The sequence below is a fragment of the Pogoniulus pusillus genome, chromosome 19 (assembly GCF_015220805.1).
Source record: "Pogoniulus pusillus isolate bPogPus1 chromosome 19, bPogPus1.pri, whole genome shotgun sequence".
Classification (NCBI taxonomy): domain Eukaryota; kingdom Metazoa; phylum Chordata; class Aves; order Piciformes; family Lybiidae; genus Pogoniulus; species Pogoniulus pusillus.
In genome coordinates, this window is record NC_087282.1 from 23,607,033 (window position 1) to 23,629,924 (window position 22,892).

The window sequence follows — 22,892 nt, forward strand, 5'->3', positions numbered from 1 at the left end:
GGGCAAGGGGTAATGGGCACAAACTTGGACAGAGGGAGTTCCATCTGAAGATGAGCAGGAACTTCTTTAATTCAGGGGTGCTGGAGCACTGGATGAGCTCTGAAGGCCTCCTCTCTTGGAGACATTCAAAACCTACCTCAAGCTATTCCTGTGTCACCTTCTCTAGGTGACCCTGCCTTGGCAGGAGGCTCGGACTGGATGGTCCAACTCCTACCATCCTGTGTTTCCTCCATCCCTGTGTGGCCATTGCCTGTGTCTGTAGGTCACCACAGCAGTAGCTGTCCTTTGGTGAGTTCTGAGTGTGAGTGCTGGTTTGAGGCTAACTGGAATATTTTAATGAGAGAAATTAGATCAGTGGCTGTGAAAAGAAAATAATAGTGATGTCTGTATCACCCACTGGTTCTGCTGAGAGATAACAGCAAGAAACAACAGGCAAAAGTCAGTCAGTGTCTGCCTGCCTGCTGCACTAATTCCTCTGCCCGGACCTGCACAACCCCAAACTAATCACTCTGCTTCTAACTTCTTATCTGGTAATCTCACCCCTTGCACGTAAGAGATTCTGAGATAAGGGAGGAGGAGTGGAAAGAAAGAGGAGAGTTGGTTTAAAAGGCTTCCTGGGCAGTTCTGCTGTTCGGGAGAGGTTTCATACTTCCGTACTACTTCTAACTTGCATATAGTCATGGAGCCATAGAATCAGGCAGCTTGGAAGTCATGGAATCACTTTTAACTTGTGCTGAGGGCTCCAGAGCTGGAGGCAGAGAATTCTAGAATCATAGAATCAACCAGGTTGGAAGAGACCTCCAACATCATCCAGTCCAACCTAGTACCCAGCCCTAGCCAGCCAACTTGCATGTAGAGTCATGGAGTCATGGAATCATAGAGTCATAGAATCAAGCTCAGGCAGCCCAACCTGGCACCCAGCCCTGCCCAACCAACCAGACCATGGCACTCAGTGCCCCAGCCAGGTTTGGCTGCAACACCTCCAGCCACAGCCACTCCACCACCTCCCTGGGCAGCCCATTCCAGTGCCAATCACTCTGCCAACAACTTCCTCCTCACAGCCAGCCTGGCACAGCTTGAGGCTGTGTCCCCTTCTTCTGCTGCTGGCTGCCTGGCAGCAGAGCCCAACCCCACCTGGCTACAGCCTCCCTGCAGGCAGCAATCAGCTCTGCCCTGAGCCTCCTCTGCTGCAGGCTGCACCCCCCCAGCTCCCTCAGCCTCTCCTCACAGGGCTGTGCTCCAGGCCCCTCCCCAGCCTTGCTGCCCTTCTCCAAACACCTTCCAGCACCTCAGCATCTCTCTGCAATGGAGGAGCCCAGAGCTGGACACAGCACTGCAGGGGTGGCCTGAGCAGTGCTGAGCACAGGGGCACAAGAACCTCCCTTGTCCTGCTGCCCACACTGCTCCTCAGCCAGCCCAGGATGCCTTTGGCTCTGCTGCCCACCTGGGCACTTGTAAATATCTGTATATGTTGTGTCTGTGTGTTTGTAACTTGTGCCACACTGTAACTGCAGCTCCATTCCCTGGCTTCCAGCTGGCTTAGTCTGGTGCATTTGTGGAGGTGAAGGAGGGTGGAAAACTGCCAAACTACCCCAGCCTGCCTGATGAGGACAAAGCTGAGCAGTGCTGAGGCTTCCCATGCTGGCAGGGGCTGCAGTGCATTCTCCATCCATAGGCATTCCCTTTTTCCTGGTGCACTTTGCCAAACGCTGTGGTTTTCTCCCCACCCCCTCCTCTTTAAACGCAGGCTTGGAGCAAGAGCCGCTTCCGCCTGACCGAGACGTGCCTGAACGAGGAGATGCGCTTCAAAGTGAGGAGTGAGTGCAAGCAGGACAACAGCACCCAGCCCAGCAGGTGGCTGGAGGCCTCTCTCCTGCCTAAAGGTAACTCCTGCAGCAGCCAGCCCCGGGTGAACGGCTGAGAGCAGCCCTGAGGAACAGCCCCTGGGCGTCTGGGCTGATGCAAAGCTCAGCAGGAGCCTGCAGGGTGAGTGCAGCCCAGACACAACCCTGTGCTGGGCTGCAGCCAGAGCAGTGTGGGCACAGGGCAAGGGAGGGGATTCTGCCCCTTGGCTCTGCTCTCCTCACACCCCACCTGCAGTCCTGGGGGCAGTTCTGCAGCCCCCAGCACAAGCAGCACATGGAAGTGTTGGAGGCAGTGCAGAGGAGGCCACCAAGATGCTGAGAGGGCTGCAGCAGCTCTGCTCTGAGCACAGGCTGAGAGAGTTGGGGCTGTGCAGCCTGGAGAGGAGAAAGCTTCCAGGAGAGCTTGGAGTGGCCTTGCAGGATCTGCAGGGGGCTACAGGAGGGCTGGGGAGGGACTATTGACAACGTCTGGGAATGGCAGGAGGAGGAGGAATGGGTTTGAAATGGCAGAGGGGAGATTGGAACTGGATGTTAGGAAGAAGCTGTTTGCAGTGAGGGTGGTGAGACACTGGCACAGGTTGAGGTTGGAGAGACTGGCATAGGTTGCCCAGGGAGGTTGTGGAGCACAGAAGCACCCAATGTGATCAAAGAGGAGGTGTTCAAGACCAGGCTGAATGAGGCCTTGAGTGACCTGTTCTAGTGGGAGCTGTCCCTGCCCATGGCAGGGGATTGAAACTGGCTGATCCTTGAGCTCCCTTCCAACCTGAGCCATTCTGTGGTTCTCTGGCTTTAACATGATAAATAACTCCAGATGATCAATAAGACAGTCTGAACATAATGCACCGTAGAGAGCTAGGGGCACAGCAGCCCAGGGGCTGCTTCAATGGGTGCAGTAGAACTCCTCTCTTGAAGCTCTCTGTAAGCACAGCTGGAGTGTTCTGACACTTACAGCCTTGTAGCCAAGCTTGTAAAATGCAAATACTCTTCCAAGACAGTGATGTGATTCCTCTTGTTCCTCCTGTGCCTGCTGTGCCGCAGTTGTGGCATAAGAGTTAACTTCATACAATCATTAAAGGCTGGAAAAAAGTCTCCCTTAAGACCATTAAGGAGGTGGTGACCAAACCTCCCTGGCCACGAGGCCGTGTCCCAGAGTGCCAGATGGTTCTTTGGACACCTCCATTAAGCCTGCTGGCTTCATGACTAGAATCTAAGTCACTTTATTGGCTCTGCTGCCCACCTGGGCACTGCTGCCTCCTCTGCAGCTGCTCTCTGCCAGCACCCCCAGCTCCCTCTCTGCCTGCCTGCTCTCAGACACTCTGGCCCCAGCCTCTAGTGCTGCTTGGGCTTGTTGTGGCCAAAGGGCAGAACCCTGCACTTGGCCTTGTTCAGTCTCATCCCATTGGCCTCTGCCCACCCATCCAGCCTGGCCAGGTCCCTCTGCAGGGCTCTGCTACCCTCCAACAGCTCCACAGCTGCTCCTAGCTTGGTGCCATCTGCAAACTTACTGCTGCTGGACTCAATCCCCTGCTCCAGATCATCACTAAAGACATTGAACAGGACTGTGCCCAGCACTGATCCCTGGGGCACACCACTTGTAGCTGGTAGGTACCTTCAGGTGATGGAAGACTTCTCTAAGGTCTCCCTGCAGCCTTCTCTTCTCCAGGCTGAGCAACCCTCACTCTCTCAGCCTGTCCCTAGCACAGAGCTGCTTCAGACTGCCCAGGGAGGTGGTGGAGTCACCAACCCTGGATGTGTTTAACGGTCCTTTGGATGTGGTACTTGGGGTTATGGTTTAAGGGTGAGCTTTGTAGGGCAGGAACAATGGTTGGGCCTGATGATCCTGGGGGTCTTTTCCAACCAGAATATTTCTGTGATTCTGTGGTCTTTGTGGCCCTCCCCTCAGCCCCCTCAGCAGCTCCAGCTCCTTTTTGTTCTGGGGTCCCTGGAGCTGGATGCAGCACTGCAGGTGAGGTCTGAGCAGAAAGGGCAGGATCCTCTCTCTCAACCAGGCAAAGCACTGCCCCACTGCTCCTCCACTGCCCCTGCCCTTAGAGCCTCCCACACTCCCATTCAGTGCATTAAGCAGCACCTCCAGCTCCTGCAGCTGTTGATGAGCCCAGCAGAGGTTACCCACCTAGGCCTTCCAGATGCTTCTGGTGGTGTCAAAATGGGACTTTTCACTTCTGGAGCAGAGACTTTGCTGGCAGAACAAATCTCATGAGGCCTGTCCAACTTGCCTTGCAGGTGTCCCAGGTTCTGCTGCTGTGAACCTGAGCTGTGTCTGGCACAATCTGGAGTCCATGGCTTGCACGTGGCGTGCTGGGGAGAACGCCAGCAGGGACACCAGTTACACCTTGCACTACTGGTGAGTAAGGGCCCTTTGTTCCCAGCCCCCAAGGCCTTTAGTGCTGCTCTTCACTTCTGCTTTACACATCCTACTTGTCTGCTTCCTCTTGCTTTGTAAGGTCCCAGGGCTTTGGGGGCATCAGTGCTGGGTCCTGTCCAAGAGAAAGCTTCGCTGCTGGAGAGCAAAGAGAGGCTGCTGTGGCTGGGTCCTTTGGGAAAGCTGCTGTGGGTGCTGTGAGCACTGCCTGCCTCTGGAGCTCACTGACAACTGAAGATGTTGAGGTGCTGGAAGGTGTTTGGAGAAGGGCAGCAAGGCTGGGGAGGGGCCTGGAGCACAGCCCTGTGAGGAGAGGCTGAGGGAGCTGGGGGGGTGCAGCCTGCAGCAGAGGAGGCTCAGGGCAGAGCTGATTGCTGCCTGCAGCTGCCTGCAGGGAGGCTGTAGCCAGGTGGGGTTGGGCTCTGCTGCCAGGCAGCCAGGGACAGAAGGAGGGGACCCAGGCTGAAGCTGTGCCAGGGCAGGTCTAGGCTGGCTGTTGTTAGGAAGTTGTTGTCAGAGAGAGTGATTGGCACTGGAATGGGCTGCCCAGGGAGGTGGTGGAGTCCCCATCTCTGGAGGTGTTTAAAAGGAGGCTGGGTGAGGCACTTGGTGCTGTGGGTTAGTTCATTAGGTGTCAGGTGATGGGCTGGACTCCACGATCTCAAAGCTCTTTTCCAGCCTGGTTAATTCTGTGATGCTGTGACAAATCCACAGATTAGCAGCAACCAGGCTGGAAGGGAGCTCATGTCCAACCTTTCAGGGTAAGAGTAGTTTAGATGAGGTGGCCTAGCACCCTTGCTGCAAGGATGCTGAAGGGGCTGGAGCAGTGCCCTGTGAGGAGAGGCTGAGGGGCCTGGGGCTGTTTGGACTGGTGAAGAGGAGACTTAGAGGGGATCTGAGCAATGTTTATAAATATCTGAGGGTTGGGGGGCAAGAGGGAGGGGACAAACTCTGCTCAGTTGTGCCCTGGGACAGGACAAGGAGCAGAGGATATAAACTACAGCACAGGAAGCTCCATCTCCACATGAGAAAGAACCTCCTGACTGTAAGGCTGCCAGAGCCCTGGCACAGGCTGCCCAGAGAGGTTGTGGGAGCCTTTCCAGCCCTGTCTGGATGCGTTCCTGTGCAGCCTGGATTCTCTGCTCCTGCTCTGGCAGGGGGCTGGACTCAATCTATGGAGGTCCCTTCCAATCCCTGATATCCTGGGATCCTACCAAGCTGGGCCTTGAAACTCTCTGTTGTGTGGGAATGCAGCAGCTCCCTTGGGAGCTTATTGCAGTGTTTGAATGGGGGGAGGAAATTCCTGGTATCCAGTCTGAATGTCCTCAGTAGCCACTTCTGCCCATTAGCTCTTGTCTTTACCATGGGGCTCTTTGTACAAAGGGGGTCCCTCTCCTCATGACAGCCCCTTTATGTGCTGGTGCATGGCTTGGAGCTCTCCACTGAGCCCTCTCCTCCTGGCTGAACGAGCCCAGCTCTCTCAGCCTTCCTTCACATGCCCCTTTATGTGCTGGTGCATGGCTTGGAGCTCTCCACTAAGCCTTCTCTTCTCCAGGGTGAACGAGCCCAGCTCTCTTAGCCTTCCTTCACATGCCCCTTTATGTGCTGGTGCATGGCTTGGAGCTCTCCACCGAGCCTTCTCTCCTCCAGGCTGAACAAGCCCAGCTCTCTCAGCCTTCCTTCACATGCCCCTTTATGTGCTGGTGCATGGCTTGGAGCTCTCCACTGAGCCCTCTCTCCTCCTGGCTGAACGAGCCCAGCTCTCTCAGCCTTCCTTCACATGCCAGGTCTTCCACCAGAACATGAGATCACAGAGGAGCCAGCACTGCTAGAGCTGCACAGATCCTACCAAGTGCTCAGGGACACAGAGAGAAGTGAGGAAAGAGGAATTTGCTTATGCTTCTTGTTCACCAGAACATAAAAACGGTGCTGAAATGTCCAGTTCTGGGCCCCCCCATTCAAGAAGGACATAGAACTGCTTGAGAGAGTCCAGACCAGAGATGAAGAGAATGGAACATCTCTTAGGAGGAGAGCCTGAGGGAGCTGGGGATTGGAGACTGGAGAGGAGGAGACTGAGAGATGACCTCATCAATGTTGATAAAGATGTGCAGGGTCAGTGCCAGGGGGCTGCAGCCAGGCTCTGCTGGGTGATGCCCCATGCCAGGCCAAGGGGCAGTGGTGGAAGCTGAGGCATAGGAAGTGCCATGGGAACATGAGGAGGAATTTTTTGCCTGTGAGGGTGCCAGAAGCCTGGCACAGGCTGCCCAGGGGGGCTGTGGAGTCTCCTTCTCTGGAGATACTCAAACCCCACCCGGATGCATTGCTGTGTGATGTGCCCTGGGTGACCCTGCTCTGGCAGGGGTTGGACTGGCTGAGCCTTTGATGTGCTGTGATTTTAGCTGCTGCTACACAGCTAACCTGGCAGCTGGAGCTGAGCTGCGGTTTAGGTGCCCACCCCTGGCTGACACCAGGGTTCCCAGCTCTGCTCTCGCTTTCTGGTGCTCTCCTAACGATGCATCCAAAGAAGGGAGCTGAGCTAACACGTGGATTGCTTTCTTTCCAGCCCAGCAAGCAGGGGCTATTTAAATCGGCACGGCCGATCTGTGTGGCAGCTCCCGAACCATCCAAGGCACTACCAGCACTTGGCAGCGCTTTTGTTTGTGTCTTTGGTGTCGTAAGTGACCGCTTCACCTTGAAAGCTACGGAGAACATCTCTTTATCATCCTCCCCACTTGCCAGCTGCCTGCCATAAATGGGCTTGTGCCGCAGGGGAGCAGCCTTGTGCTGTGAGCAGAGCTTTGGTATCCAGCTCCCTGCCTACTGATCTCTTCCTGCTTCCTCATGTTGCTGGGGCTTGTGAAGTGCCAGCTGGCTTCAGCTCCCGTAAACACATCCTTCTAAAACCCCTTCTCTACTTTGACATCCACTTTCCATCCTATCTGAGCTAACTAAATAAACTCTTTCCTCCTCACAGGCAGTCTCCCAGCCTAGCTGCTCGATTTAAGGCACAGTCAGGGCACACAGCAGAAGGCTTCCTCCTTCACTAGCGCAGGGGCTGCTCCTCTGCTGATGCAGGGAGGGCAGCTCTTGCTCTCCACTGCTACTCAAAGCAGCACTACTGGTCCTGGTCATGTCTTTAGTGATTATCTGAAGGAGGGGATTGAGGCCGGCAGCAGTAAGGTTGCAGATGGCACCAAGCTAGGAGCAGCTGTGGAGCTGTTGGAGGGCAGCAGAGCCCTGCAGAGGGACCTGGCCAGGCTGGATGGGTGGGCAGAGGCCAATGGGATGAGACTGAACAAGGCCAAGGGCAGAGTTCTGCACTTAGGCCACAACAAGCCCAAGCAGCACTGCAGGCTGGGGCCAGAGTGGCTGAGAGCAGGCAGGCAGAGAGGGAGCTGGGGGTGCTGGCAGAGAGGAGCTGCAGAGGAGGCAGCAGTGCCCAGGGGGGCAGCAGAGCCAATGGCATCCTGGGCTGGCTCAGGAGCAGTGTGGGCAGCAGGACAAGGGAGGTTCTTGTGACCCTGTGCTCAGCACTGCTCAGGCCATCCCTGGAGTGCTGTGTCCAGCTCTGGGCTCCTCCATTGCAGAGAGATGCTGAGGTGCTGGAAGGTGTTTGGAGAAGGGCAGCAAGGCTGGGGAGGGGCCTGGAGCACAGCCCTGTGAGGAGAGGCTGAGGGAGCTGGGGGGGTGCAGCCTGCAGCAGAGGAGGCTGAGGGCAGAGCTCATTGCTGCCTGCAACTGCCTGCAGGGAGGCTGTAGCCAGGTGGGGTTGGGCTCTGCTGCCAGGCAGCCAGCAGCAGAAGAAGGGGACACAGCCTCAAGCTGTGCCAGGGCAGGTCTAGGCTGGCTGTGAGGAGGAAGTTGTTGTCAGAGAGAGTGATTGGCACTGGAATGGGCTGCCCAGGGGGGTGGTGGAGTGGCTGTGGCTGGAGGTGTTGCAGCCAAGCCTGGCTGGGGCACTGAGTGCCATGGTCTGGTTGGTTGGGCAGGGCTGGGTGCTAGGCTGGGCTGGCTGAGCCTGGAGCTCTCTGCCAGCCTGCCTGAGTCTATGATTCTATGATTCAGGTTGCTGTAGCTTCTCTGCTGAAGCATGAAAGGCACAGGCAGACAGTAGATGAAACCTGTGCAGCTGGAGCCAGAGCTGTGGTGCCTGTGGCACAGCTAACGGCGATTTCTCAGCTCCTGCTGGCACAGAAGGGAAATTCTGTGGGTGGGAAGCAGCCCAAAGCAGTTTGCTTTCTCGAGGGTTTGGGGTTTTTCCCCCAGCTGGAAAATGTGCCCCAAGCTGAAATGTCTATAAATAGCTGAGGGGTGGGTGGCAGGGTGAAGGTGCCAGGCTGGGCTCAGTGGTGCCCAGTGTTAGGGCAGGGAGCAATGGGCACAGGCTGGAACACAGTAGGCTCCAGCTCAAGGGGAGGGTGACACTCTCCAGAGCAGGCTGCCCAGAGAGATTGTGGAGGCTCCTTCTGGGGTGACTTTGCAAACCCACCTGGATGTGTTCTGTGTGCCCTGCCCTGGGTGAGCCTGCCCTGGCAGGGGGTTGGGCTGCCTGAGCTTTGGCTGATCCAGCCCCTGCCATCCTGGGTGCCTGTGACTCTTAGCTGCTGTGCTGGGAAGGAGCCTTCCTCTGCCTGCTGCTTGGCACTCTCCATGCCCAATACTCTCTGAAGCTGGAGGTGAATCAGAAGCTTCTTCCTTAGCTGAACTTAAAGCTGGTTGTAGCCCAGCTTTAATACCAGCTCAACCTTTAGAGCTGAACTCTGCCTTTCCACCTGGTTGTAGCCCACCTTTAGTATCAGATCAATCTCTAGAGCTGAACTCTGCCTTTCCACCTGGTTGTAGCCCAGCTTTAATACCAGCTCAATCTCTAAAGCTGAACTCTGCCTTTCCACCTGGTTGTAGCCCAGCTTTAATACCAGCTCAATCTCTAGAGCTGAACTCTCCCTTTCCACCTGGTTGTAGCCCAGCTTTAATACCAGATGAATCTCTAGAGCTGAACTCTACCCCTGGTTGTAGCCCAGCTTTAATCCCAGCTCCATCTGTAGATCTGACCTCTGCCTTTCCATCTGGTTGTAGCCCAGCTTTAGTATCAGATCAATCTCTAGAGCTGAACTCTGCCTTTCCACCTGGTTGTAGCCCAGCTTTAATACCAGCTCAGCCTCTAGAGCTGAACTCTGCCTTTCCAGCTGGTTGTAGGCCAGCTTTAATCCCAGCTCCATCTGTAGATCTGACCTCTGCCTTTCCAGCTGGTTGTAGCCCAGCTTTAATCCCAGCTCCATCTGTAGATCTGACCTCTGCCTTTCCATCTGGTTGTAGCCCAGCTTTAGTATCAGATCAATCTCTAGAGCTGAACTCTGCCTTTCCACCTGGTTGTAGCCCAGCTTTAATACCAGCTCAGCCTCTAGAGCTGAACTCTGCCTTTCCAGCTGGTTGTAGCCCAGCTTTAATCCCAGCTCCATCTGTAGATCTGACCTCTGCCTTTCCAGCTGGTTGTAGCCCAGCTTTAATCCCAGCTCCATCTGTAGATCTGACCTCTGCCTTTCCAGCTGGTTGTAGGCCAGCTTTAATCCCAGCTCCATCTGTAGAGCTGACCTCTGCCTTTCCAGCTGGTTGTAGCCCAGCTTTAATCCCAGCTCCATCTGTAGAGCTGACCTCTGCCTTTCCAGCTGGTTGTAGCCCAGCTTTAATACCAGCTCCATCTGTAGAGCTGACCTCTGCCTTTCCAGCTGGTTGTAGGCCAGCTTTAATCCCAGCTCCATCTGTAGATCTGACCTCTGCCTTTCCAGCTGGTTGTAGGCCAGCTTTAATCCCAGCTCCATCTGTAGAGCTGACCTCTGCCTTTCCAGCTGGTTGTAGGCCAGCTTTAATCCCAGCTCCATCTGTAGAGCTGACCTCTGCCTTTCCAGCTGGTTGTAGCCCAGCTTTAATACCAGCTCCATCTGTAGAGCTGACCTCTGCCTTTCCAGCTGGTTGTAGGCCAGCTTTAATCCCAGCTCCATCTGTAGAGCTGACCTCTGCCTTTCCAGCTGGTTGTAGCCCAGCTTTAATACCAGCTCCATCTGTAGAGCTGACCTCTGCCTTTCCAGCTGGTTGTAGGCCAGCTTTAATCCCAGCTCCATCTGTAGATCTGACCTCTGCCTTTCCAGCTGGTTGTAGCCCAGCTTTAATCCCAGCTCAGTCTCTAGAGCTTGCAGCACAGCTGTCGCGGAGGGGCACTCTGCCACCTGCACCGCCTGTGGCGGAGGGGAGAAATCCATTGGTGTGAGAGGATATTCTATACAAACAGATATTTATTAACCTCAGTATTCTGACCTCTGCCACCCCCAACCACTGAATATTCGTATTACAAAGATTCCACACAGTCATGGAAACATTCTAGGATTAATATCCAAACATTTACTTGTTAATAAGTAGCAAACATTCAAACCATAAACAGAGAGAGGATTTTCCTTGTGGCTTAATGCCTCTCAGGGTCTATAGGCCCAGCAGAGTGGGCTGCAACTCTTTCTGCTCTATGGCAGAGGCAACAGATATTAGAGAGGCATTGAAGCATTTACTCACAACTCTCATTAATCATCAATCACCCTCCAGCGCTATGTCACAGCCTGTGCCTAGGGGGAGTCTTTGCCCATGGACTTTGAGGCTGGAATCCTCCTGGCTCCAGGGGGAAGGATGAATCTTCCCAGCTTGTGGGGAAATGGTTCTCCTGGTGAAGGATGCAATCTCTGCCCTTGTCTCCTGGCTTCTTCTGGATGCTCTGTCCAGCCATGCTTAGGCAGGCTCTCAGGTGCAGAGGCAGGATGCTGTGCTGTCTCAGCACGGTCCAACACTGGCTGCTCAGGCGGATCATGTGCAGGCAAGCGGAGCCTGCTCCTGGTTAACTCAGCAGCAGCGGCGCTTACCGGCAGTGATAAGGCAGCAGGCATGCAATAGTGTACATGGCTGCAGGGGAGCCTGAGCAACGTAGGAAAAGGCAGGCAACACAGGATCTGGTCCTGGTAACTCACCACAGTGGTGTGCAAGTGTGCACAGCTGGCTGGGAGACTGTGGGCTCCACATATATATAGGCAGGCTTAAGTGAGCTCATCCCGGCCTGCATCAGGGGCAGTGTGGGCAGTAGGACAAGGGAGGTTATTCTTCCCCTGTGCCCAGCACTGCTCAGGCCACACCTTGAGTGCTGTGTCCAATTCTGGGCCACTCAATTCAAGAGAGATGTTGAGGTGCTGGAAGGTGTCCAGAGAAGGGCGACAAAGCTGGTGAGGGGCCTGGAACACAAACCCTGTGAGGAGAGGCTAAGGGAGCTGTGGGGATGCAGCCTGCAGCAGAGGAGGCTCAGGGGGACCTCATTGCTGTCTGCAACTACCTGAAGGGAGGCTGTAGCCAGGTGGGGTTGGTCCCTTCTCTCACGCAACCACCAATAGAAGAAGGGGACACAGCCTGGAGCTGTGCCAGGGCAGGTTCAGGCTGGATGTTGTTAGGAAGTTGTTGTCAGAGAGAGTGATTGGCACTGGAATGGGCTGCCCAGGGAGGTGGTGGAGTGGCCGTGGCTGGAGGTGTTGCAGCCAAGCCTGGATGAGGCACTTAGTGCCATGGTGTAGTTGACTGGATAGGGCTGGGGGATAGGTTGGGCTGGATGAGCTTGGAGCTCTCTGCCAACCTGGTGGATTCTATGAGTCTATGACTCTGCAAGTGAGTGTGCAGGCAGGCAAGCAGTGTGGGAGTCCAAGCTATGCAGGGAGAGTCTGAGCAGGTTGTTTGCCTGTGTACCCCCATTTATTCAATGTGGGCTGAGATTCATGGCCCCTTGGCCACTAGAATGACCAATCAGGTTGGCAGTCAGCCAAACAATGCCATGGTAGGCAAAAGCCACAGGCCTGGACTCCCCAAATATGGTGAATCACCTGGGCCTAGCACCAGGCAGGCAGGAGCTGGGCGTGTGGGGCTTGCACAACATGTGTACAACCAGGGGTCCTGGCAGGACAGACTTCATGGCACCAGGCCTATGGTGCCCCTTTTATCCATTTAATGTGTTTCCCTCTGGTTTGGGCAGAAAAACACATCCAGGCAGGGTAAGGCAGAAATAAGCCTATTTTAACAACACAACAACAGGTCTGAGCCAGTCCTGCTCTTTGGCAGGCTACCAGCTCTGTGTCTGTGCTCCTGCAGGTTCGATGGCTTGGACAGCTCTCACAAGTGCAGCAACCATTCCGTGCACCAAGGGATCTCTGGATGCATTTTCCCTCTCAGCTTCCCAAATGTCACCAGGAGTTACCCAGCTGTAAGGCTTCTGCTCCGAGCTGATTCTGAGGCCATCAGGCCTGTGTGTGCGAGTGCAAACCCCACCACCCTGGGTGAGTTGGGGCAGCTCCTGGGGGAAATGCTGCCTGGCATCTTGTTGGCTCTGAGAAGCTTGCACCTCGTAAGCTGTGGGTCAGACAACATGGTTAGATGCTCCCTCCTCTTCATCTGGGATTTGGGAATGAGGTGGCAGTGGCACTCTCCACTTTTGCACTCTTAGCTGGTAGCTATTTTTGTTCTTTCCTGACTTTTTTGGTGCTCTCTTACTCCTTTCTAGTCTTTCTTGACTTCTTTTGATGCTCTCTTACTCCTTTCTATTCTTTCTTGGCTTCTTTTGATGCTCTCTTACTCCTTTCTATTCTTTCTTGGCTTCTTTTGGTGCTCTCTTACTCCTTTCTATTCTTTCTTGGCTTCTTTTGATGCTCTCTTACTCCTTTCTATTCTTTCTTGGCTTCTTTTGGTGCTCTCTTACTCCTTTCTATTCTTTCTTGGCTTCTTTTGGTGCTCTCTTACTCCTTTCTAGTCTTTCTTGACTTCTTTTGATGCTCTCTTACTCCTTTCTATTCTTTCTTGACTTCTTTTGGTGCTCTTTTACTCCTTTCTAGTCTTTCTTGACTTCTTTTGATGCTCTCTTACTCATTTCTATTCTTTCTTGGCTTCTTTTGGTGCTCTTTTACTCCTTTCTATTCTTTCTTGGCTTCTTTTGATGCTCTCTTACTCCTTTCTATTCTTTCTTGGCTTCTTTTGGTGCTCTCTTACTCCTTTCTATTCTTTCTTGGCTTCTTTTGGTGCTCTCTTACTCCTTTCTATTCTTTCTTGGCTTCTTTTGATGCTCTCTTACTCCTTTCTATTCTTTCTTGGCTTCTTTTGGTCCTCTCTTACTCCTTTCTATTCTTTCTTGACTTCTTTTGATGCTCTCTTACTCCTTTCTATTCTTTCTTGGCTTCTTTTGGTGCTCTCTTACTCCTTTCTATTCTTTCTTGGCTTCTTTTGATGCTCTCTTACTCCTTTCTATTCTTTCTTGACTTCTTTTGGTGCTCTTTTACACCTTTCTATTCTTTCTTGACTTCTTTTGGTGCTCTTTTACACCTTTCTATTCTTTCTTGGCTTCTTTTGGTGCTCTCTGACTCATTTCTATTCTTTCTTGACTTCTTTTGGTGCTCTCTTACTCATTTCTATTCTTTCTTGGCTTCTTTTGATGCTCTCTTACACCTTTCTATTCTTTCTTGGCTTCTTTTGGTGCTCTCTTACTCCTTTCTATTCTTTCTTGGCTTCTTTTGGTGCTCTCTTACTCCTTTCTATTCTTTCTTGGCTTCTTTTGGTGCTCTCTTACTCCTTTCTATTCTTTCTTGGCTTCTTTTGGTGCTCTCTTACTCCTTTCTATTCTTTCTTGGCTTCTTTTGGTCCTCTCTTACTCCTTTCTATTCTTTCTTGGCTTCTTTTGGTGCTCTCTTACTCCTTTCTATTCTTTCTTGGCTTCTTTTGGTCCTCTCTTACTCCTTTCTATTCTTTCTTGGCTTCTTTTGGTCCTCTCTTACTCCTTTCTATTATTTCTTGGCTTCTTTTGGTGCTCTCTTACTCCTTCCTATTCTTTCTTGACTTTTTTTGTGCTATCTTAATTCTTTTTATTCTTCCTTGACCAAACAAACTCTCAAACACAGCTTGGAGGAGAAGGCCTTGGGGGTGCCAGTTGGTGCCAAGGTGCCCAGCAGGCAGCACTGGTGGCTGCAGCCCAGAGCCAGCTGTGTGCTGGCTGCAGCCAGAGCAGGGAGAGTAGCAGCACAGGGAGGGGATTCTGCCCCTCCACTCTGCTCTGCTCAGCCCTCACCTGCAGCACTGCCTCCAGTGCTGGGGAACACAGCACAAGAACCACCTGGAGCTGCTGCAGAGGGGCCAGAGGAGGCCACCAAGGTGATCAGAGGCTGCAGAACCTCCTCTGTGGGGACAGGCTGGGAGAGTTGGGGCTGTGGAGCCTGGAGAAGACTCCAGGCAGACCTCAGAGCAGCCTTGCAGTGCCTGAAGGGGCTGCAGGAGAGCTGGGGAGGGACTTGTGACAAGGGCTGGGAGTGTCAGGCTGAGGGACAATGGCTTTGAGCTGGGAGAGGGGAGAGTGAGAGTGGAGATGAGGAAGGAATTGTTGGCAGTGAGGGTAGGGAGAGACTGGCACAGGTTTGCCCAGGGAGGTCATGGAGCACAGAAGCACAGAATGTGATCTTTGGTCACATTCTGTGCTTCTGTGCTCCACAACCTCCCTGGAGGTGTTCAAGGCCAGGCTGGATGAAGCCTTGAGCAAGCTGTGCTGGTGGGAGGTGTCCCTGCCCATGGCAGAGGGGTTGGCACTGGATAAGCTTTGAGCTCCCTTCTGTGGCTCTATGAATACAGCACTGGAGGGAGGTTTGTAAGCAGTGCAATACACTTCCTGACTGACTCTTGCCCTCTGCATTTCAGTTAAACCTGCTACCCCAGAGCAGCTCACACTGTCAAAGGTGAAAGATGACATCTATGTAGAGTGGAGTGAATCAGAAACCTTCCCAGACAACTGCTTGGTTTATGAAGTTAAATATCACACTGGAGATTCAGCCTCTGCTCGGATAATCCAAGTACTTTTTCATCCCTTCCAGCTCCCCTTTTCACCAACAAACCCATTCCTGTTCCTATAACTCCTGTTGCTGTTCAGAGTGACTCAAATAGTTGCTGGTTAAGAATGGAAAATGAGGCAATGCTGCCTGTGAGTGTGTGCTGGTTGCAGGCAGAGCAGCAGCACAGGGAGGGGATTCTGCCCCTCTGCTCTGCTCAGCCCCCACCTGCAGCACTGTGCTGGGGAGCCCAGCACAAGAAGGACCTGGAGGTTGAGGGGAGGGCCACAAAGAGGGACTTAGGGCTGGAGAACCTCTGCTGTAGGGACAGGCTGGGAGGGTTGGTGTTGGAGAACACGTTGGGTGGAGCGCTATGGAAGAGGACTCTTTGCTCACCACTGTGGTTAGAAGGTCAAATCCCCTTCATTGCCGTGATACAGACACTTAGATGCGTTCTAGCAAGAGGCTGCTCAGCTTAAGATTGGTTACACTCAGAGGGTCCAGAGTTACATGTAAGGTGTGCATAGGTTAACTTATCACAACATTCTAAGGGTCAGCCTCCCAGACCACCCACTGCAGCCCCTTGGTTATCAGTCTCTGCCCACTGCAGCTGTGTGTGCTCAGCTGTTTACAGCTCGATTTCCTGGCCTTGCTGGGAACCAAGGACGTTCTCAGTGCCAGTTACCCATGTTTGTGACTTTATGTCCTCGACTGGTGAGAAATTCTTCCACAGGTTGGGGCTGTGCAGCCTGGAGAAGAGAAGGCTGCAGGGAGAGCTTAGAGCTGCAGTTCAGTGTCTGCAGGCAGGGGAGGAACTGCTCAGAAGGGGCTGTGGGGACAGGCTGAGGGCAATGGTTTGGAACTGGAGCAGGGCATGAGGAGGGAGTTGTGCAGAGTGAGGGTGGGCAGAGCCTGGCACAGGCTGCCCAGGGCTGTGCTTGAGGCCCTATGCCTGGAGCCATTCAGGCTCAGCCTTGCTGTGTCCCTGTGCAGCCTGCTCCAGCTGGAGCTGTCCCTGCTGCCTGCAGGGGGGTTGGGCAAGATGCCCTTGGAGGGTCCCTGCCAGCCCGATGCCATCTGTGAGTCTGCAGAGGCATCAGAGGAATTTTTGGTATGCTCAAAGTTAGCTCAGCCCTGCTGGCAAAGAGGCAGAGGCACAAAAGCCACCAAAGGCACAGTTCCAGATGCTTGATCACTGCTGCCAAGTGCTGTGTGATGGTTGTAGCAGGGAGCAAAGTTGAATGTCACCTTTGGAATGTCTGTTTGGGCAGTCTGTGCTGGCTCAGTGCCACTTGGTCCTTTTTCTGGAGCTCAGCACTCCCAAACAAGCATCTCCCACCAAAACATTCAGAAGTGAACTGGGAACAGTGAAAATAGGGCTTGGGAGTGGCTGAGAATTCCTTGGCGCTTGAAACCAGCAAATTCCCTTTCCTTTCTGCCTCAGGTTGAAAGCAACTCTCTGTCAGTTCCCAGTGTTGATCCCAAGAGCAAATACACCTTCAAAGTGAGAGCAAACCCAAAACCTGAGTGCTACAGCAGCCACCTCTACAGTGACTGGAGCCAGGAGGAGAGTATTGGTGAGAGACATTAATGCTGCAGCTCCTGCACTTGGCTCTGGTACCTTTGGTCTGGCAATCAAATGGGAGTTGAAAGTCATCTTGAGAGAGTTGATTCTGCTCCTCTGCTCTGCTCAGCCCTCACCTGCAGCACTGCCTCCAGTGCTGGGGAGCACAGCACAAGGACCACCTGGAGCTGCTGCAGAGGGGGCAGAGAAGGCCACCAAGGTGATCAGAGGTCTGCAGAATCTCCCTTGTGGGTACAGGCAACCCCCCCCAAAACTACCTAGATCTGCTTCAGGCATGAAGATGATCAGAGGCTGCAGAACTTCTGCTGTGGGGACAGGCTGGGAGAGTTGGGGCTGTTGAGCCTGGAGAAAAGAAGGCTGCAGAGAGAGTCCAGAGCAGCCTTGCAGTGCCTGAAGGGGCTGCAGGAGAGCTGGGGAGGGGCTTTGGATAAGGGCTGGGAGAGCTAAGATGAGGGACAATGGCTTTGAGCTGGGAGAGGGGGGAGTGAGAGGGGAGAGTGAGGGTGGTGAGACACTGGCACAGGTTGCCCAGGTAGGCTGTGGAGCACAGAAGCACAGAATGGGATCTTTGATCTTTGATCACATTGGGTGCTTCTGTGCTCCATGACCTCCCTGGAGGTGTTCAGATCCAGGTTGGATGAGACCTTGAGCAAGCTGTGCTGGTGGGAGGTGTCCTTGCCCCTGGCAGGGGGTTGACACTGGCTGACTTTCAAGATCCCTTCCAACCCAACCCATTCTCTGATTCCTTTGTGTCTTTACTTTCACACAAAAGGAGGGTAAGAGGGTCCCAGTGCTGCAGCAGTGCCAGCAGGTTCTGCCTGTCCTGCTGCCCCTGCTGTTGGGGTTGCCATGCCTGCAGCTGGGGACCCCTCTTTCAGTGCTGACAGGTTTGCAGCCCTGAGCCTTGCAGCTTTGCATTCTCCTGCCAAATGCACCATGCTCTGAATAAGGAACCCCCAGGTGGTAGTGCCTTGGGGAAACCCATCTTGTCTGTGGACAGACTTTGTCATGGGCACTCCTAAAGGGCCTCTCCAAACATCTGCAGCTTTTGTTTTCCAGGTGAGGAGCTGGGCTCTGCCTTCCATTCCGTGCTGCTGATCACCATCCCATTGCTAGTGGCAGTCTCTACCATCATTCTGCTGGTTTACCTGAAAAGGTAATTCCTGAGCTTCTCCCCCACACTCCCTTCACCCCACTTGGTCTTTGGCTTGCTCTGTGACCCCTCCCTCTTGCAGGTAGCTGCTCAGGATGGCATCTCTTATACCCAGACCAGGCATTGCACAATGGAAATGGCATCACCACTGCACCTCAGCCCTTAGATGCAGGGATACTGTGATGGTTTGGGTGTTCCCTGCCCCCCCCTACTTTGGAAATCACCCAGCCTGGACTCAGGGGCTCTGGAAACGGAAGGAAGCTCACACTGACAGCTCAGCTCAGTGTACAAGCAGAGAGGTGCAGCATTACAGTTACAGACAGAGATAGACAAGGGGAAAGGGAACACAGAAACACAGCTCCCCTCCCAGAAACCTGAGTCCCAGGAGGGGCTCTCAACCACCCCTTCACCTTCCCCCTGCCCCTCTCAACCTTACCCCAGTCCCAAGGAAGAATGGAGGTTCAGCCAGGGGGGTAGGAAGCAAAGTGGATTAGTCAGAGAAACGGAGGGTGAGGTTAGAGAGATGCAGCTCAGAGCTCCCCAGCAGCAGCAGCAGCAGCAGCAGCAGTGCCTTATCTGCCTTTTGATTCCTGATTTTATCCATCTCAGCAAGCCTATGAGTGAGGCAGACATCAGCCTTGTTTTCCTTTCCCAGCCTGTAACCTAGTTCTGCTCACCAAAGCATTCTTGCTAGGCTCAAACTAGCACAGGTATGGACCAGATGTACCCCAGGACTGTTCAGTACCTTCATCAACACCCTGGCTGAGGGCACAGAGGGCACTCCCAGCAGTCTTGCCAATGGCACCAAAGCAGGAGCTGGCACCCCACCCCTCAGGCTGTGCTGCCTCTCAGCCAGATCTGGACAGGCTGCAAAGCTGGATGGGGAGGAATTGAATGGACTCCAACAAGCACAAGAGTAGAGTCTGGCACCTGGGGAAGAGCAACCAGGTAGACCAGTGTAAGTTGGGGCTGAGCTGTTGGAGACCAAAGCGAGGGAAAGGGACCTGAGGGTCCTGGTGCCCAGAAGGATGCCCTTGAGCCAGCAGTGTGCCCTGGTGGCCAAGAAAGCAAAGGGCATCCTGGGGTGGGTTAGAAGGGCTGTGGTGAGTAGAGCAGAGAGGATCTCCTGACCCTCTGCTCTGCCCTGTTGAGGCCACAGCTGGAATCTTGTGTCCAGTTTTGGCCCCTCAGGTCAAGCAGGAGCTGAGGGAAGTGCTGGGGAGAGCCCAGCCCAGATCCCCCAAGCTGCTGCAGGCTGTGAACAGCTCCTGGGAGGCCAGGCTGAGGCAGCTGGGGCTGGCAGCTGGCAGCAGAGCAGCCTGAGGGCTGCCCTCAGTGCTGTGCTCAAGATGTGCAGGGCAGTGTCAGGAGGAAGCAGCCAGGCTGTGCCCAGGGCTGGCCAAGGGCAGCACAAGGGGCACTGGGTGCCAGCTGGAGCACAGGAGGTGCCAGGGCAACAGGAGGGGAAACTTTGTCAGTGTGAGGGTGCTGGAGGCCTGGAGCAGGCTGCCCAGAGAGGCTGTGGAGTCTCCTTCTGTGGAGCCTTTCCAGCCCCCCTGGATGTGTTCTGTGTGATCAGCCCTGAGTGGTGCTGCTCTGGCAGGGGGTTGGACTGGCTGAGCTCTGCAGGTTCCTTACAGCCCCTAAGGTGCTGTGACTTGCAGGCTCTGGTTGTGCTTGGGTAGCACTGCCTGTGTCTGCTGGCAGTTGATATTCTTGTGGCACTTTATCTCCAAGCAATGAATTATAGAGTCATAGACTCAGGCAGGTTGGCAGAGAGCTTCAGGCTCAGCCAGCCCAACCTGGCACCCAGCCCTGCCCAACCAACCAGACCATGGCACTCAGTGCCCCAGCCAGGCTTGGCTGCAACACCTCCAGCCACAGCCACTCCACCACCAGTGCCAATCACTCTCTCTGACAACAACTTCCTAACAACATCCAGCCTAGACCTGCCCTGGCACAGCTTCAGGCTGTGTCCCCTTCTTCTGCTGCTGGCTGCCTGGCAGCAGAGCCCAACCCCACCTGGCTACAGCCTCCCTGCAGGCAGCTGCAGGCAGCAATGAGCTCTGCCCTGAGCCTCCTCTGCTGCAGGCTGCACCCCCCCAGCTCCCTCAGCCTCTCCTCACAGGGCTGTGCTCCAGGCCCCTCCCCAGCCTTGCTGCCCTTCTCTCAACACCTTCCAGCACCTCAGCATCTCTCGGCAATGGAGGAGTCCAGAGCTGGACACAGCACTGCAGGGGTGGCCTGAGCAGTGCTGAGCACAGGGGCACAAGAACCTCCCTTGTCCTGCTGCCCACACTGCTCCTCAGCCAGCCCAGGATGCCATTGGCTCTGCTGCCCACCTGGGCACTGCTGCCTCCTCTGCAGCTCCTCTCTCCCACCACCCCCAGCTCCCTCTCTGCCTGCCTGCTCTCAGCCACTCTGGCCCCAGCCTGCAGTGCTGCTTGGGGTTGTTGTGGCCCAAGTGCAGAACCCTGCCCTTGGCCTTGTTCAGTCTCATCCCATTGGCCTCTGCCCACCCATCCAGCCTGGCCAGGTCCCTCTGCAGGGCTCTGCTGCCCTCCAACAGCTCCACAGCTGCTCCTAGCTTGGTGCCATCTGCAAACTCACTGCTGCTGAACTCAATCCCTTGCTCCAGATCATCACTAAAGACATTGAACAGGACTGTGCCCAGCACTGATCCCTGGGGCACAGCACCAGTGACAGCTGCCAACTGGATGTGGCACCATTCACCACCACTCTGGGCCCTGCCCTCCAGCCAGTTCTTGCCCCATAGCAGAGTGACTCTGCCCAAGCCAGGAGCTGCAGCTGTACCAGGAGCTGCTTGCGGCAGAGGGTGCCAAAGGCTTTGCTAGCAGCCCAGGCAGACTCCATCCACGCCTGCCCCACACTCACCAGGCATCTCAATTCAGAATGAATCTGCAGTGCCAAGCAGGCTCTGACCAAGAGTTGCTGATTTTTTGCCTTTTTGGTTTGGATGGACATTTGCTGCTGTCTTTGGCAACAGCAAAAGCTGCTTAGAATAGATCTAAATATATATATATGGAGGATTAAATAGATTATTGATATGAAATATATCTATAGGGAGAGATTGAGATGAAAGATTAATATAAAAACATAGGCAATGGAGATATTTTGCCAGATTTAGTCACTATTTGTGCTGCTTTTACAGCTAAATCTCTTTGTTATGTATAGATTATATCTCATGGGTAGTTACACACCAGAGAGATAGCAGACATATGGCTATATATATATTTAGATTAAATATAACTATATAAGCATAGTAAATATAGATATTTGCTGGATATATTTCCTGCCTATGTTGATTTCACAGATTAATTTCTATATGTTGTGTACAGATTAGGCATAATAGAGAGTCACACAGCATGTAGCTCTTCAAGTTATGTTACTAAGATATCTACTTTTCATCTATAAAAGTCCTTTGGCATAAAATATGAATATAGAAGCCATAGGAAATAGAGAGATTAGCTCCCAGAGAATGAGAGGATCAATCAGGTTGGAAGAGACCTCCAAGATCATCCAGTCCCACCTAGCACCTACTGTTTGTATTGATTTCATAGATGAATTGATATACTATCAATCTATGTTTTTTGTATGCATATGTACATGTTTTATACATATATGTATGCATATGAACATGACATTTATATGCACATGAACATGACATTTATATGCATCTGTATAGGTTATATGCACATGAACATGACATTTATATCCATATATAGATATATGCATCTATATGTTATATGCACATGAACATGACAGTTATATGCATCTATATAGGTTATATGCACATGAACATGACATCTATATTCATCTACATGCATATAAATGTCATGTTCATATCTATGTAGATGAATATAGATGTCATGTTCATGTGCATATAACCTGTATAGATGCATATAACTGTCATGTTCATGTGCATATAACCTGTATAGATGCATATAACTGTCATGTTCATATCTATCTCTATAGATTATATGCACATGAACATGATATTTATATGCATTATATGCACATGAACAAGATATTTATATGCATATATATATGCACATGAACATGGCAGTTATATACATCTCTATAGGTTATATGCACATGAACATGACATTTATATGCATCTCTATAGGTTATATGCACATGAACATGACAGTTATATGCATCTATATAGGTTATATGCACATGAACATGACAGTTATATGCATCTCTATAGGTTATATGCACATGAACATGACATTTATATGCATCTATATAGGTTATATGAACATGAACATGACATTTATATTCTTCTACAAAGATTCTATGCACATGAACATGACATTTATATGCATATATATATGCACATGAACATGACAGTTATATGCATCTCTATATAGGTTATATGCACATGAACATGACATTTATATTCATCTACAAAGATTATATGCACATGAACATGACATTTATATGCATCTCTATAGGTTATATGCACATGAACATGACATCTATATGCATCCCTATAGATTATATGCACATGAACATGATATTTATATCCATCTATATATATGCATCTGTGTAAGTTATATGCACATGAACATGACATCTATATCACAGTATCACAGTATCATCAGGGTTGGAAGAGACCTCACAGATCATCAAGTCCAACCCTTTACCACAGAGCTCAAGGCTAGACCATGGCACCAAGTGCCACGTCCACCCTTGCCTTGAACATCTCTACAGATTATATGCACATGAACATGGCATTTATATCACAGTATCACAGTCTCACAGTATCACCAAGGTTGGAAGAGACCTCACAGATCATCAAGTCCAACCCTTTACCACAGTGCCCAAGGCTAGACCATGGCACCAAGTGCCACATCCAACCTTGCCTTGAACTGCCCCAGGGACGACGACTCCACCACCTCCCCGGGCAGCCCATTCCAGTGCCCAATGACTCTCTCAGGGAAGAACTTTCTCCTCACCTCCAGCCTAAATCTCCCCTGGCACAGCCTGAGGCTGTGTCCTCTTGTTC

General features: G+C 52.6%; 1 protein-coding gene across 1 annotated transcript in view; it reads left to right on the forward strand.

Annotated features, from left to right (window-relative positions):
• IL13RA1 (interleukin 13 receptor subunit alpha 1) overlaps window positions 1-22,892 on the forward strand; it is a 42,465-nt gene that overhangs the window by 14,161 nt on the left and 5,412 nt on the right. Inside the window, exons 3-8 of the mRNA XM_064158896.1 lie at window positions 1,748-1,883; window positions 4,110-4,230; window positions 12,415-12,599; window positions 14,995-15,146; window positions 16,567-16,699; window positions 17,767-17,863. Of these exons, the coding sequence (XP_064014966.1) occupies window positions 1,748-1,883; window positions 4,110-4,230; window positions 12,415-12,599; window positions 14,995-15,146; window positions 16,567-16,699; window positions 17,767-17,863 (824 nt within the window). The remainder of the gene's footprint in view (window positions 1-1,747; window positions 1,884-4,109; window positions 4,231-12,414; window positions 12,600-14,994; window positions 15,147-16,566; window positions 16,700-17,766; window positions 17,864-22,892) is intronic.